The 16,389-nt window shown below is 30.8% G+C and overlaps 1 protein-coding gene across 1 annotated transcript; it reads left to right on the top strand.

Moving 5' to 3' along the window:
• The first annotated feature begins 2,930 nt into the window (after positions 1-2,930).
• LOC142638892 (uncharacterized) lies at positions 2,931-6,266 on the top strand. Its single transcript, XM_075812962.1, has 5 exons — positions 2,931-3,074; positions 3,773-3,953; positions 4,043-4,224; positions 4,360-4,467; positions 4,587-6,266. The coding sequence occupies exons 2-5, from the start codon at positions 3,854-3,856 to the stop codon at positions 5,532-5,534; spliced, it is 1,338 nt and encodes a 445-aa protein (XP_075669077.1). The 5' UTR covers positions 2,931-3,074; positions 3,773-3,853; the 3' UTR covers positions 5,535-6,266.
• The last annotated feature ends 10,123 nt before the right edge of the window (positions 6,267-16,389 follow it).

Raw genomic sequence — 16,389 nt, 5'->3', positions numbered from 1 at the left:
GAAGCCTGATTAGTTGGTTAAGTAAACTAAGGCTTCTCTTCTCTCACTCAACCTCACCTCCGCCCACTTCGAGCTCCAAATGTACCCGATCCATGAAGCCAACCAAAACTCTCCCTCACGCCAGCGAAGCCCATCTCACCTCCAACATCTCCAATCCGTCGCTCCCACGTCGCCGGCGAAACACTTCATTCAAACCCACCCTCTATAGTACCCAATCCACATCCCTTCAAACCTATCTCCATTTTCTTCTCTTCTCTCGCTCAACCTCACCTCCGACATCACGCCGAGATCACACCCAACGCCGCCGAGATCGTCGCCCATGGAAGATTGTCGCCGAGATCACTCTCTCTTCCTCCCTCTCTTAGTTTGACCGAATTGTTTGAGTTTGGTTTTGTTGTGATTTTTGTTTTTATAAGTTTATATATTGAAATTTTCTATGATAAAATTTGTTTGGAAGTTGAGAAAATGTGAGAAACTAATAGAAAATTTGTATTTTCAAAATGTTACTAAACACTTTAAATTATTTTCTAATATAATTTTTAAAATGCAACCAAACACTATAAATTATTTTTCATTCCCAAAAATATTTTCACTTAAAATTATTTTATACACTGAAACAAACCTAGTCTAACTTACAATAATTTGTACTTATTAGTGTCTGCCTGGCTCACTTTTTAAGTTTTTAATTTTTATGCATAATTTTTTAAAATCTTACTCTTTTTTTTTCACTTTTTCAAAAAGTATTAAGTATATTTTAGTAATCTTTTAGTTACCTTTTAGCAAAAAACTAAATAAGTTAATAAGTACACTTAATAAACCTATGTTTATGCTATGATTGTCCATAAACCTGCCAAACCTAACCCAGTAGGCCAATTTGAGCTGACTGATGACTTGCAGTTAGTTTTGAATGTATGGACCATCAACAACGGGTCTCAAACATTAAACAAGATTTTGGTTTCGGTTCAAGTCTTGGGTCCATTGATTCTTAACCCTTGAAACGAAACCTACCAAATATAAAATAAATAATAGTTTTTTTTTTATTTTAGGTTCCCAAGTCCCCCCCTCCCTTCTCTCTCTCTCTCTCTCTCTCTCTCTCTCTCTCATCCACGGTGTTTAAAGTTGAGACCCTAGTTATCCTTGTTGTCATTGTTGCCAACTCACTGCCATCATGGCTTAAGTCTCGTTTCCCTCTTTTGTATATGATTTTTAGTCTCATTTCTCTCTCTTTCCCAGTTTCGATCTGATAAGTATTTGGATTTGTGGCATTGTTGCGATGTTTGATAAAAGACAATTAGCTCCTTTTGTGGTTGATGTGAAAAGCCATAGTTGTAAATTTGGGTTTTCATTAAAATATGATCACCTGACCAAACCAACCCACCCAACAAAAGAATTAACAAACCCAATTATGAGTTTCAATTGTATGAGATTCATTCATCCAATATGGGTGAGTCAAGTGTAAAAAGGTTAACCTTAGACCCACACCAAACCTACCCATAAATAGCCCTCATACTTTTTAGCAAGTTCCAGTTAGCCCAGCTGGTAAAATATATTGTTATTGAATTAGAGATATATAATTTGAATCACGTGATTCACATCTATAGAAAAAACTAATTAGTGTATTAGCCTGATTAAAAAAAAAAATTTATCATGGAGCGGTTACCATTAACTATAGGTTGAAAATCTATCCTTTATGCTTTTATAGAAAGATTTTGTTAATGGACGCACCAAGAGTATTTGTTTAGGAAATGCTTTCAAAATTTGTTTATGGAAAAGGAAAAAAAAAAACTGAATTCTCTTTACAGATTCACTACAAACATTTGTTTAGGAAATACTTGTAGACAATTTTTATGAGAAAGGAAGAAAAAAAAAAAAGACTGATTTTTTAACAGTTTTTTTATTATTGTATTTTTCATAAAATAATATCAAATTTTCAATAAAATAATTAATTAACAAATATTCGAAGCACACCAATTAACAAGACATTTTATAAAAAGACCACACCTAGCTTCTTTTTTCTTTTTAGTAGTTACACTCCTCTCCCTCTAGGTTTAGGGGAATAACACTCCACTCCAAACCTTAAGAAAAAAAAAGTACTCACCTCCCTTGAGGTTTTATAAAATTAACACTCCCTCTTTTTCTGTTTATATTAATAATAAAATATTATGATTTTTTTTTTTATAAAAATCTCTCTACAAAAGTTTAACTATAGTTAGTAAAAAAAACTGATAAATTTAAAATAAAAATGTAAAAATTTATCAAACACCAAAACACTTGCAATGGAAAATATCTCCATAACCAATTGAAAAAAGAAGAAAAATTAATGAGCAAAATTCACACTTAATATTTTAAATACACTTTAAATAAAAATTTTAAATAATAAAATTTAATTATAAAATAAAATAATTATGGAAACCTCCCCTTAGCAATGGACAAATGAGTACAAAACATTTTTAATATTAAATTAACAAAGTTGGACCAAAAGGATATCAAGAAGGGAAAATGCTTTTTTACTTTAAGTTTGGGGTAATGTATCATTTCTTCATACCTCAATGGAGGGAATTGTAATTATGTTTTTTTTTTTATTTTATTTTTATAATAAAGGGTCCATTTGAGAACAGTTTATTTAATTAAAACTGAAAATTTTTTGCTAAAAATATAAAGAAATATTAAAAGTTAGTTAAATAGTATAATAAGACCCGTGAATTAAAAAAAATACAATAAGACTCATAAATAATACAAAAAAAATTAAAAAAACTAGATAAAAAAATAAGAAGGGCGTTTGATATGATTATTTAAACAATATTTTTAATTTTTAGACAATATTATATGTATTATCGTAAACTTTCTCACTCCTATTTTCAAAAAAACTCATTCCGAGTCATTTTTAATTATACACCAAAATTTTGATAACTTTTTTCACACACAAATCGGCAAGTTTTCACCGGTTGCCTTTTTTCTCTGTATATTTTCTCTCTCTCTCTCTCAACGGCTGCTCCTAGGTGAAGGAAACCCTCTCCGGTCTCATCAGTCTTCGCACTCCGGTGGCAGTGGATGAACTTGCGTTGCGAGTAAAGGTAGTTTCTTCTCTTTTAGCGGACATAGCATTGCTCTATATGTATGTATATATATGTGTGTGTATATATATATAGGTTATTATTCCAAAACCTCACACCCTGTGGGTAACTCTCACACTAATAAATTTTCTCTCTCTTGGGTTGTTGTTGTTTCTTTCTAGTAGCATTGAGTAAAGATATCAATGTCTGATTCTGGGTTTCTTATATATGCGCAATGTGTTTGATAAATTGTATATAATTTGTGTTTTTTTAAGCTTTACACTTTTCTCAAATAAACTAGGGGTTTAATGATATCTGAATTTGGTAATAGAAAGCCTTGATACCATCCAATTTTCAAATTGAAATCCCAAATAATGCTATATAGCAAAGATGGAATACATGCCATAGGATTCAATACATGATGCAAACATGGTTATAGTTTGTGTCTAGGAAGCACGGACACGGGTATGACACAGTGACGCGAGAATTTTTTTTAAATTATAACATGAAATAGCTGGTATGATACCACAATGACACGGGTACGGCAGCCTAAATGAAGTGTCTATACTTCACTTCCTTGGTTTGTGTTTTACTTTTACATGGAAAAGTCAATGAATTGCATCATGTATTGAAGCCTATAAATATGCTTTAGTCTTTATAAATAATAATTTCCAACCATTTTGTCTTTAGGATCTCAATTTTGGTTTCATTGATTTCAGCCCTTCTTTTGTCCTCATCCATCGAAGCTTAAAGTTCTTGCACTCGCACGTGGGGTGTGGTCAATAAATTTGTTGTCTCTCATGGACGGAGACGCATCCAATCATGCTTCAGGCCTTCCATGGATTTGGGTCATTGAAACTCTTGCGAGCTTTAAGCAAGTGGACGTTTCTTTTTTACATGGTAGTTTGAATCTAATACAACAAAAAACAATTCTCTATAGTATATATGTTTAATAATCTTTTTAATCAATCTTGGTTTCTTTGTTTCAGATTTGATTGAATTGGCTCCAGACTTAGATGATGATTTAGGGAAAAACATGAGGGAAATGTTGGCTTTGAGATGTTTGGAGTCTTTATGTGGTCCCTCTAATGAAGTCAATAATGGTCATTCAAAAGTCGGGTTTGATTTTTCAGAAAGTTGTGAAGATGTTCTCCAACACATAATGCATGAGGTAGTTTTTTTTTTTCTTTCTAATTTCAACTCTTGCTTTGTATGTAATATTGCTTGTGTATTTAATCATCTGCTTCTAAATGTTAGGAGTTTGAATTTCCATTTTGATGTTGAACATAAACATTTATTTTGTCAGAATTCATTATCAGATCTTGAAATGCCCAAACCGGAGCTCGTAAAAAGGGATCTTCGCCCCTTTATTATTCATAAAAGAGCTTGTATGCCTAAACTAGCCTTACAACAGGTAAAGGGGGGGTTCCCCCCCCCCCCCCCCTCTCTCTTCCTCTCTTATGAACTTTCCTCTGTTTCATCTATTGTCATTCACTATTCATTATTTGGTTTTGCGTGCTTCTTTATCAACAGCTGAAATCAATTCTCGAAGGTATTCATCCATATGCTGATTGCCTGAAGGACAGGAGTGGACTGGAATTTACAAGTGCAGGTGGTGGAATTCCTGTGAATAATGGCAGTCACAATGCACTTACACATAGAGTTGATGGGAGCTTCCTTGATACACAACAAATGGGAGTAAAAGGGAACTTGATACCTAGAATGCTTGAGAATGAGAATAAGCTATTGGAAAAAGATCCATGTAATGGAAATTTATTACTTTCCAAGAGGGGAAGGAATGAATCAGCTACTGAGAATATAGCTAGAGACTTCCGTGAAAACCAAAATATTTTGAATGATTGTGATGATATCCACTTAACTGCCAAAAAGCAGAAGCAATGTGACTCTTCTGGAATTCATTCCATAGAAGAGAATCCAGTACCTCTACATCGAACAGAACCATTAGAAGATTCTTCTGCAAGAGTTATGCCAGTTATTGAAAGACAAGTTTGTGACTTGGCAAAAGATCAGATAGGAACTCTGAAAGAAGGCAGGGTTCTAGAGGATGGTCAAGATGAGCGTACTGCCTCGGTGAGATGTGGGCATAACAGCGAGGATGAATTCCATCATAATCAGTCAAAGCCTCCTGATAGTGCCACAATGATGCGCTCTCAATGCACGTATAGTCATGATTCCTTAGCATCAGCTGGTTCTACAGACCAAAAGTTGTGCATGAGGTGTAATGAAGGGGGTCAATTGTTAGTGTGCAACACAAGTAATTGTCCGGTGATGGTTCATGAGAACTGCTTGGGTTTCTCACCTAGATTTGAAAACAATGGCAACTTTTACTGCCCCTACTGTGCATATTCCCTTGCTATTTCAGAGTACCTTGAAGCTAAGAAAAAGGTGTCCTATGCAAGGAAAGAATTAGCTAAATTATTTCAAATGGGTTTTGAAGCATCAGACAAAGGAAGTCATTGAGAGATTGCATATAGAATAGCATTTTCTTCCAAGACAAAGGAAATGAGGCTTCTTGTCAAAAATGGGCACATGGAAAGAGAAGGTGATCGAGCAGATCATGTCAGTGAACATGTAAATGAAGTCAATAACCTTCATTGTCGGAAAAGTTTGGATGATGTGTAACAAGCAGAACCTTCTGCATCTTGTGATTATGTCAATTCACCTCTTAGAGAGGAAGAGGCAACTGTAACTACTGGGACACTAAATGAATTGGCTAAAGGGAAAATAGCAGAAGAAAAGGTGATCCAAGAGTGCTTAACTATGAGAGTGCTCAAAGGACACAACCAAGAACCAGCTGACCATGAGGGTGGTGATAACTTTTCCAGTGAAAACACAGATGTTATTACTGTCTATCAAAGACAGGTGGAAGAGGGAATCTAATAGGAAGTTTCAGGGGAACAGGTTGCTGATCCACCACAGGAACCTGTTTGGGCACTTGATATGATGGAGAAGGAGCTTCTAGAGATGAAAATAATAAGTCTATCATTTTTTATTATTCAATAAGATTCCAAAGGGGAGAGAGGCATCAGTAATTTGTTCATATCAAGTCTTTTTCATACAATTATCATATTCCCTTCACGTCATTCTTGGTATTAGGTATTTCTACCCTGCATAATCAGAAGCTGCCTTAAAAATCTGTAATGTTCTCTGGTAACCAGATTTTGTCTTAAAATCATTCTTTCTTGCCTTCTACCCCCCATGCACTCTGGTTATGAGTGGCATTTTAGTGTTGCATTGCATTGACTGTCCTTCATTGATAATGACCCTCGAATTTGTAGCACATACCCAGTAAGTCCTCTTGAGCTAAGGCAAAAAGGTTCCATGGACTGTCAAGGAGGTACAGATATTAAAGGTACTTGTTTTATCTTTTGCAGTTGTCACTTCATATTGGCAGCTTATTTAGAAGTCCACAGTTTTGCTTATCACATTTATCTCTTGTCATTGTTATTTTAAGTCTATTCATATTCATATTTTAAGATTGGGTTTCGAAATTGTATATTTTTCCTGGATTTTGATTTGAGGTTTGCTAAGAAGCACTGATACTTCAAACTAGCGGTCATAGATGTACTAGACATCAATTCAATACAGAAACTCTCAGACACTGGGGATTCTTAACTTTCCTATTCTTTTCTCCCTCAATCTTACTCACTTTATTTATGTGCCAATAAGAGTGTTAAAGCATAGTCAGCTTGAAGTATTCTTGTACAAGTATAATACGGGAAACATTTAATATTTATTTTATACTTTTAATTATAAAAAAAGTCTTTTTTCAGAGTATTCTTATTTAAGACAGTAAATTAGAGTTCTTTAAAAAAGATAATACATACATTTAGCATACCCTTAATAGTATGACTGTGTGAGTATTTTAAAAATATGATAAAAAAGAAGTGCTTTGTCCTGTTCAGCTTGTATATTGATATAGGGGTATATTTTGCTCTGTGATCTGCCCCTGATATCTCACTTTGACCCCATGACTTTTATTTATTTTTTATTTTTTTATGAATCACTTTGACCCAATGACTTGAAGTTATTATTGCCTCTGGTGGTCAAATTTTACATAAGAAATATTTTAATAAGGTTTTTAAATTTAATAATACTTGCAAGGAAAACTGTATTGACTTCCTGATCATCGTAGCTATGGTCAATTTTTTATGAGGGACCTATAGGTATAAATGATCTAAATTCATGTCTTGGTCATTCTTCCTAATTATTACTATTCTGCTTGAGCGTAAGTGGACTTTTTTGTTGTTGTTGTTGTAGGTTTAACAGTTTTCATTTTTATAGATTTACCATACAGGGATAAATATTAAAACAAAAAGAAAGAAAGAAGCAATGCATTGAAGTGTTTATTGTATTAATGATTTTCATTGTCTGTTGAGTTTTCTTACTCATATATACATATGGAGGCTCAATAGTTTTTCGCTATTTTGTGTTCAATCTAAAAGCATGGATCCACGCATTCAAAAAAGAAGAAGCATAGATCCATGTCAAGGGTGTGCCATGAAATTGAATACATTTGTTGTTGAAAATAGGAACCAGTTAACAATCATGGAATGTATTATGATTAATATATTTGATCTGTGGTTTGGAACCTCAAATAAAATCTTAGTATACATGCCATCTAGCTTAATTGGTACTGTGGATTGGGATCCCAGTCTGGGGACAAAATTTTCCCGTCCCCCTACATTCTGGGGATCCATGTGGTAATGGGATCTGTACATTGGACTTGCAACTGTTTGTACATGTTAAGCTTTGGCAATGGTTTTTCTGTTTTTGGAAAACTACAGGAACAACAGCTGGTTTTAAGTTTTTAATTGCAAAGGTCTCTTATTGATTGGTCCTGATAAAGAACTAGGTCATGTTGCAGATTGCAGTTGAACTGAGATGCCAATTACTAGTAAAATTGTAGAGGTTTTACAAATTATTTGTTGTGCTTGCTGGTCATCGTAGATAAATGTTTGGGAATTAATTAACCCATGAATTATAAAATTCAATCTTTTATTTATAAGAATTTGAAAAACCATTTTTTTACTAGATTCAATCTTTTATTTATCAAAAAATTCTTTATAAGATTAATGCTGTTTTTTTGGAGTCCCTACTTTATGTCTAAGACCTATGTTGCTTAGGAATTTTCGCAACATCTTTTTTTCTGGAATTCTCACAAAGAGTTCCATTAGGTTTAGTGGCAAGATCTGGTAAAGTGATTCTCTTATTGCTGATTTGTTTAACACTATAATACCAGTAGCTGTAAGTTCTAAAATAATATGTTTCTTCACAACCTTTGACGGCTGTACCTGTACAGGTGGTCGTCTTGAAGAGGAAGGGAGAATGTTTTCTTTAATTCTTGACCTCAGAGATCATACTGTTAGGTTGTTTGATTGTGTTATCAGGATTCTGGATGCTAAAAGTGACAATTACTTGTGACTCAACCTTAGCGTGAGTTGAATATGGATTTCATTTCTCTTGTTATCATCATTCCCAGAACCAAGGAAAATGTATAGAATTTGTTTTCTCTGTTGAGTATTTGCTTCTTGCCGTTTCTTTCTCCCACAAATTGAGGCAGATGCACATTTAGCTTGTCTTGATAGATGAACTTTTATTGAGAGCAAAGGTTTGGGAAGGAAGGAAGAATGAAAATGAATGGATTATCTATTCTTCTGTTTGGGAGTTTAATAGGAAGAAATGGAATAGTTACAATGGAATGCTTATATTCCATTCCCTCCTAAATCCTAAGCATTCCTCTCAAAAGTAGAGGAACATTTGGCTTAGGTTAGAGGATGAAAAGTGGAGGGATTAAAAATATAGGAAAGATGATAGATGATAGAGATGATAGAAAAGGGGACTGATCGAACAAATAAGAAATAAATATAATGTTTTATGTGTTTGTTTGGGTTTTAAAATGAAATAATGGAAAATATAGTTTGTATCAAAGTTGTCAAAATCGGGATCCTACGTAGAATCGTTAAAGGTATGTGAGATCGTAAATCGTAAATCGTAAGATCCTACATATTTTCAGATTTAAAGCAAAAAACACATTAATAATGACTTTGTATGTTGAATAATTACGTAAATTATAAATTTATCCAATAAAAAAAACTAAGATTTGCATCATATGATTTAATTTGCATGTCATACATCGCTAAATTTATACTAACGAAATAAATATATTTAAGTTTTGATCCAATGTATCTAAAAAGTTCAATAAATGTTTAATTAGCAACCAAATACCAAAATATATGGAAAATATTTTTCAAGTTCTAGGTTCCTAGGTTGAAATCCAAAATAAGTTAGTAAATGAAAACTAGCTAACTACAGTATAAAATTCCAAAGTAAGATGAATATTAAGTTGAAGTGAACATTTAATTATTCTCATTCTAAGGTTCTTATAACCATCATCCTAAATTCTTAATCATTATCATCCATTTCATCATCTATGTAGACATTATATATTTGTACACTAGAGTTGCAAAAGACATCAAGATATAATTTCACACTCAACTATTCAAGTTATACCACTCAATAACATTTAAAGAGCATGCTCAAAAAAATCAATCAACCAATATACAAATACGAGCATAAATGATAAAATTATATATAAAAAAAATATAGTAATAATATTAGAACACAAATTAGTATATAGATCAAAAAAATTTAACAATATTATAACTTAAAAAACAGCAAAATCAATATCAAATTCTTCATTTAGAAATGATGAAGCATTTTCTTCATTTTGAAAACAAGTGAACTATAAACTAGAAAAAATTTGCTTAGTTTAACATAATTTTATAAAATAAAACAAAAAGTCATACCATCACAACATGAAAAAACCCTTAAAACTTCATCAAAACAAAAAATTTATCCAAAAAAAAAAAAAACCAATAAATTATGTTTTTGGTAGGATCGGTAGGATCCCATGCGATCCTACACGATTTTGCCATTTTTAATATCCTAATGCAATCCTAAACGTTTTGGTGAGGTGAGATCGTAAAATCGTGCAATCCAGATCGCGATTTTGACAACTATGGTTTGTATAAATTTATAATAATGTTATTTTTACATAATAAGTAATGTTTCTACTTTAAATAAGGACAAAAAAATGTAATATTTTTTGAGAAAAAAAGAAGTAATTGGTTAAAGTAGTTAAGATGATATCATATAAAAGTGAACCCATCAACCGTCATATTTGATATATTATTGTCTATTTAATCTTCATCTTATATCAAATTTATTTATATTTTTCCCCAACAAATTTGTAATCATACATAGTAACATGGATAAAGTATTCTTATATTACAACTTACAACTTGTGTATTTTATTATATGGGAAAATGGGCCATTGCTATATTTTACTTAAATGGTTTATAGAGTTTAAAGGAAATATAACATCTTAAATTTAAAATAGAACACCTTAAGTTTCCATTTGGTTTGCTTTTTGGATGGTTTGTGTTTGCGTTGGCTTCTTCTTTTTTTTTTTTTTTTTTTGACCAATGTCTGATGCACTATTCATAGGACATGAACAGTGCATCAAGCAAATGAATAGTATTTTTTTAGTGTGAACAATAAATAATTTTTTTTAATAATTATTTTTAATTTTTAGCAAAATAAAGGGTATTCAAATATACACTAAATTTATTGGTAACTTTTAAAACAATTTTTGAAGTTTTGCATATAGTACATATCTAAACCACCCAAAATGTCCAGTTGAAACCACCCCTATTTCAACTGATTGGCTAACTTGGGAGGTTGGTGGGTCAGTGACAATTTGAATGGTCAACGGTGGTTTAGAATTTTTCCAACTCACCAATGATAATTTTGGTTTAAATATTTTTCCTCAAAATGTTTAAACCAATCAACATACATTCCTATTCTAAAGTATCTAGTCTAAAATATCTAGAGTATACCTTTAGCAAGTATACCTTTAGTTATTAAAGTTTAGAATTGTTTTAGTTTTATTTATATACGTTTTAAAATTTTCATTTTAACTATTCATGTTTAATTCTGTTTTCATATGCATTATCATCCATATGGATTAGTAAAGACAAAATTTAGTTACAAAATTAGTTGTAACCTAAGATTACAACCTTATTCAATATCCTTTTATTAAAGGTGAATTTTGACAAATCTACTATTAGATTACATCTTCTTCTTATATCCTACATACTTGCTAAATTTATAGAAAATTAAAGATTAATAACTATGTTATCTATAAATTGTTTAAATTTGAAATTTTTATAATTTAAAATTATACATAAAATATAATCTTATAGATTATAAAGTAAATAATATCCGTTTGTCACAAAATTTGACATATATATTAATAGTGTAAAGAATATGTAATCTAACTGTTTGATTTTCAAAATATATAGTTATGTTAATGATATTAAGTAAGGTTGTAGTCTTAGACCATAACCAATTTTGTAATTAAACATCTAAACTTTCTCCTATTAGTAATATATTTAAATGTTTTATGAAATACTGGCTCTAAAATGTTGTGAAAAACAAAAAATTGTATACGAGCTCTTTTTTTTTTGGTGAAAGGTATACCAGCTCATTTGACTGTTCATTCTGTTGCAAGGCTTCTATTGTATTATTGTAGTTAACGAGGTTCGGAGCCATATGTGATGACCGTTGATATTGTCACGCTATGCACCTGAACACTTTTATACTGCTGCCTTTGTGTTCGTCAGTACTCAGTATCCCAATTCCCAACTATCGGCATGGACAAAAATAAAATAGATCATTTATTTTTTGCTGAATAAATAGATCATTTATTTGATTTTATCTTTTTGGGGGAAACAAAACGGCAGAGACAGAGATTGCCATAACGTATGAAATAATTTCACCCTTACACCCGATTGTGACTTGTGAGTTGTGACTAATATAGCTCCAAATAGTGTCACATCAATTTTGCCACAATTATATTAAGGGTAATTACGATTAGTTGTCCGTTAATTACAAAAGCTTATAGTTTTTTTTCTACTACATACTAATCGTCAAGTGAGATAATTGTGGTAAAGTATGTATGAAAGTGTGTGGTATTAGTATTATTGATAATTTGACTAATATAGCTATCACATATATATTTTGCTAAAACTGTCTTATGTGGTAGACTATGATTAACTCTGTAATTATCACGTAGACTCCCTATTTTTTTTCCTACTATTCACGATTTGTTAAGTGAAATAATTGTGGCAAAGCACGTGTGAAAATGGATGGTACTTGTATTATTGCTAGCTGCCGTAGCATAATTAGCACAAAACTCTTGGATATGCTATAGGGAAAGTCCCAAGTAATCAATTGAAATCCAGTATATCATTTTCTATTTGAAGCTCCAAAGTTCAATCATTTCCATCAAGACCTCACAATATGGAGCCAAGTAATGCTTAGCACGAACAGGGGTTGGGAAGAGAACCTAAAATATACTAATATACTTTATGGGTTGTCACTGCTCGTTAATAACACACTTTTAGGTAATTTTTTGGGTAATTTTTTCATTTTTTTTTGTAGTTTTTTAGTTTTTGGCAAATTTTTTTATTACTTTGGACAATTATTTTGACAACTTTAAAAAAAAAAAAAATTTAAGTAAAACACTAAAAAAGAAACGCTAAGAAGCACGTTAACCTTTCCCATTATTTGTAAGTAAGATTTGATGATTACATTGAGCTATATGTACCAGACAGTCGGTGGTCAAACTACCAAATAGGCAAGCACACACATTTTTATATATATATATAACATGTCATACATCATGCTCAAATTTCAATTAAATTCCAAGGAATTGTATCTCAAAAGGTGGTGTCCTTTCAACCTATCAATAAGGACAAGCACGAAATGAGAATCTAAGTTCCAACAGGAATAATAATCCATGGCTTTCTTGCATTAATAATAGGGTCAATGATAAAAACAAAAACAAAGTTGAAAAGGATGTGAAAAGCATGTGATCGAATGCGAGAAGCAGAGTACTAATCTTTTATTATGTGAGACAGATTGGAACTGATTTTTTATAGGAATAGAAAAAGGGGTCTCAACTTTCAAGACAATCACGTGAGAGTGGCCTCTCTATCTCTCAGTCTCTCAATGTGTTGTCTGGTTCAACTCTATTTTTGTTTGGGCAAACAAGGTAACATGTGATGTAATTAATGCAACCACCAAACATGCTCTTCTCTTTAGTGCAATCTTATACTTTTTAATTATCTAGTTGTTGTATCTATCTTTTATGCTTAGACTATTTGGGGAGGGTGGAAAAAGCCAATATTCATGAGTCCCTCTGTTTCATTGCTGACAAAATAGGGTGTGGATCACACTGCCCCAATAGGAGCTAAAGAATGGAATTTTTCATCATGATACAATATTTGTTCCTGGTTGAATCTCTTTATGGTACAAGATACAGACTGGATAGGCAAGAATGATACTCTTACCTTTCAGATTATAAAAAAAAAGAAAAAAAGAATGATATTCTTATACGAAATAAATAAATAAATACACACTTGTTTGACAATTCCATATATTTATTGTCATCACACCAAAGACCTTGTTGTAGACGAGGCAACAGAAGAATAAAAGGGAAAATGATAATCTCTTAAGTAAATTAGTTTATATTATAAAATTGAGTTCTAAGGAGAATTGACTGTCTGCTGACACTAAAAAAAAGCTTGGATTTATTATTATTATTATTTTTTTTGGAGAGGGAGTGTGTGTAAAAATAAATGTGACAGGACCCTTTGTAGATCCAAACTCAACCTAGCTCAATCTAGCTCGAAATTGCAATGCTTGAGCTATTATGTTGTAGCCTTTCATTCACATGGCTTAATGTGGCCAAACAATGAATGTAGCAACATTAGCAACATCATTTTTATATGGATACTAGTCTCATCACACGCGCTTCGCGCGTGCAATGAGACTTTTCTTTTTTAGTGGTCCTATTTTGTAGAAAAAACTGTATTTAATTATTTTATATATATATATGATTTTTATTTAAAAATCTAATTTATAAGTGAATAAATCAATTTAAAAATTAATAAGAGAGTGGTCCTATTTTTTAGGCAATATTTTAGTGGGAATTAGAGTTGCATTTTTACTGGATTGTCATTTAATTTTGTCTCTACTTAAACATAAGACTGTAGGAGCATCTTTGAACTAAAAAATGAGTTTTTACCAGATTGCCCTTTAGTTTTGTCTCTATTTAAACATAAGACTGTAGGGGCATTTTTGAACTAAAAAAATTGGAATCCAAACAGAGGAAGCCCCTTAAATAGTAGTATAGATAATATCAATAATATCACCTTGGCCTAGAAAGTAGCACTTGCATAAGATACTACATTATGATTGATAAATTAAAATAGATTAGTGCAACATCATTTTTATATGGATATAACATCAATACTTTGGGTGTATCGTATAAGAATTATGAAATTATGTAATAATTAGTCATTCAATTTTTGCCACCAAAAGATTCATTATAAAATTTTAGAAAAGTTTAATCTCACATGTTGTGATTGTGCTAGGTAGATACCCTTTCATTTTTTGTTTACAATTGTCCACATTTTTCTCTTCATGCGACACAATATAAGTACAGTATAGTAATTAACATAATCGCCACAAGTGAAACCTTATTGTCAAAATTTTTAAACGTTTTAAAATATGCTACCCTAATAAAAAATATTTTACAAGAAGTTTATAAAATGTTAGTTTTATTATTTATTTTATGTTGTTTTAATAGTCCATTATGATTTTATAGAACCTTTTGTTTTAATTGAATTTCATTATTTATTTTAAATAATTTTATAATCTATTATAATCTATGAATTTTGATAAAAATAGAAGACTTACATGAATTGCATTCACCATCTAATTTAAAGTAATATTTGTTATTTTAATTATACTATGTATTTTATTATTAAATCATAATTAGATATTGGATATATTTATTTAATTTTCATATAATTATTAACTGAGTCGTGCATTGCATTCACCATCTAATTTAAATTAATATTTGTTATTTTTAATTGTACTAAATATTTTATTATTAAATCATAATTAGATTATTGATATATTTATTTATTTATTTTTCATATAATTATTTATAAAGTCATGTATTCCACGGACGCAGTACTACCATAAAAAATTAACTCATTGAAAATCTCAACAAGTGTGTTTACCAAGATGAAGCTGACTTTTCATATTACGATAATCATAAAGTGGATAACCATGAATCAAAAGCCTTAGCTGAAAAAAAAAACCAAAAACAGAAAACAGAAAACAGAAAACCAGTTGTATTTTACTAGCTGTGCTTTTTTATGGTACTTGTGAACCATTTGAGTTTTATTTATTTATATATTTTTTTGATAAAGTTTAGTTACAAAATACTACAACTTTACTTAATATTTTTTTATTAAAGGTAATTTTGACAAATCCATCATTTAATTACATTTTCTTCTTATATTTTTCATACTTGCAAAATTTTTAAAAAATTAAAGATCAATAGTTATGTCATTAATAAATTATTTAAATTACAAGTTTTTGTAGTTTAAAATTATGTGTAAAATATAAGCTTATAAATCATATGGTAAATAATATCCGATTAACACAGAATTTGACGTGTGTATTAAGAGTTTAAAAAACATACAATTTAATTGTTGAATTTTTAAAATATGTAGTAATATTTATTTCATTGAGTAAGATCGTAACTTTATACCACATCCACTTTTGTATTTAAATTTTGTCTTTTAAAAAAAATTATAATATATATAATAATATTATTACTTTTAACCAAAATCTTATACATTTCTTCTTTAATTATGATAATGATATAATGTGAATGTCAAACATATGAATTCCATGGAAAAATTTATGAATTGAACCAACCGGAATCACTTTTACATGTTGAAACGTGAAAGTGGAAACGTTAAACACAGACTTTGTAAACCTGAAAAAAAAGAAAAAAAAGAAAGAAGAAGGAAAAAAAGTAAGTCAAAGTTAAGTACGTGAGAGACTGCACTTGCTTGCCAATTGGACGGAGCACGAAACTGCCTTTCTCAACACGTAACGGCACAGATCATTATCCATTAGATAAATATAACTGCCCCATTCATTGTATTTTGTTTTATTCGGAAAAAAATCTAAAAAAAAAAGTGACACAAAGACAGACAGAAAGGTTGGGTTGTTGTTGCAGTTGATGATGTTGTTGCTATTGTTGCTGTTATTAACAATATATCTTAACCTTAAAATAGGAAATCGCAATTCACAAACTTGTAGGGACCCCACACCTTCCTAACACCCCATCAAAACTGTTATAGACTTAATAGTTTTTGTTCCA

The sequence above is a fragment of the Castanea sativa genome, chromosome 6 (genome assembly GCF_040712315.1).
Source record: "Castanea sativa cultivar Marrone di Chiusa Pesio chromosome 6, ASM4071231v1".
NCBI lineage: Eukaryota > Viridiplantae > Streptophyta > Magnoliopsida > Fagales > Fagaceae > Castanea > Castanea sativa.
This window is presented reverse-complemented; position numbering and strand designations above follow the sequence as displayed.

Excerpts from the sequence above, each read along its gene's own strand:
- LOC142638892 (XM_075812962.1), top strand. The coding sequence starts at position 3,854 with ATGGACGGAGACGCATCCAATCATGCTTCAGGCCTTCCATGGATTTGG. Across the intron at positions 3,954-4,042 it reads GGACGTTTCTTTTTTACATG|ATTTGATTGAATTGGCTCCA; the intron begins GTAGTTTGAATC and ends TCTTTGTTTCAG. Across the intron at positions 4,225-4,359 it reads TCCAACACATAATGCATGAG|AATTCATTATCAGATCTTGA; the intron begins GTAGTTTTTTTT and ends TTATTTTGTCAG.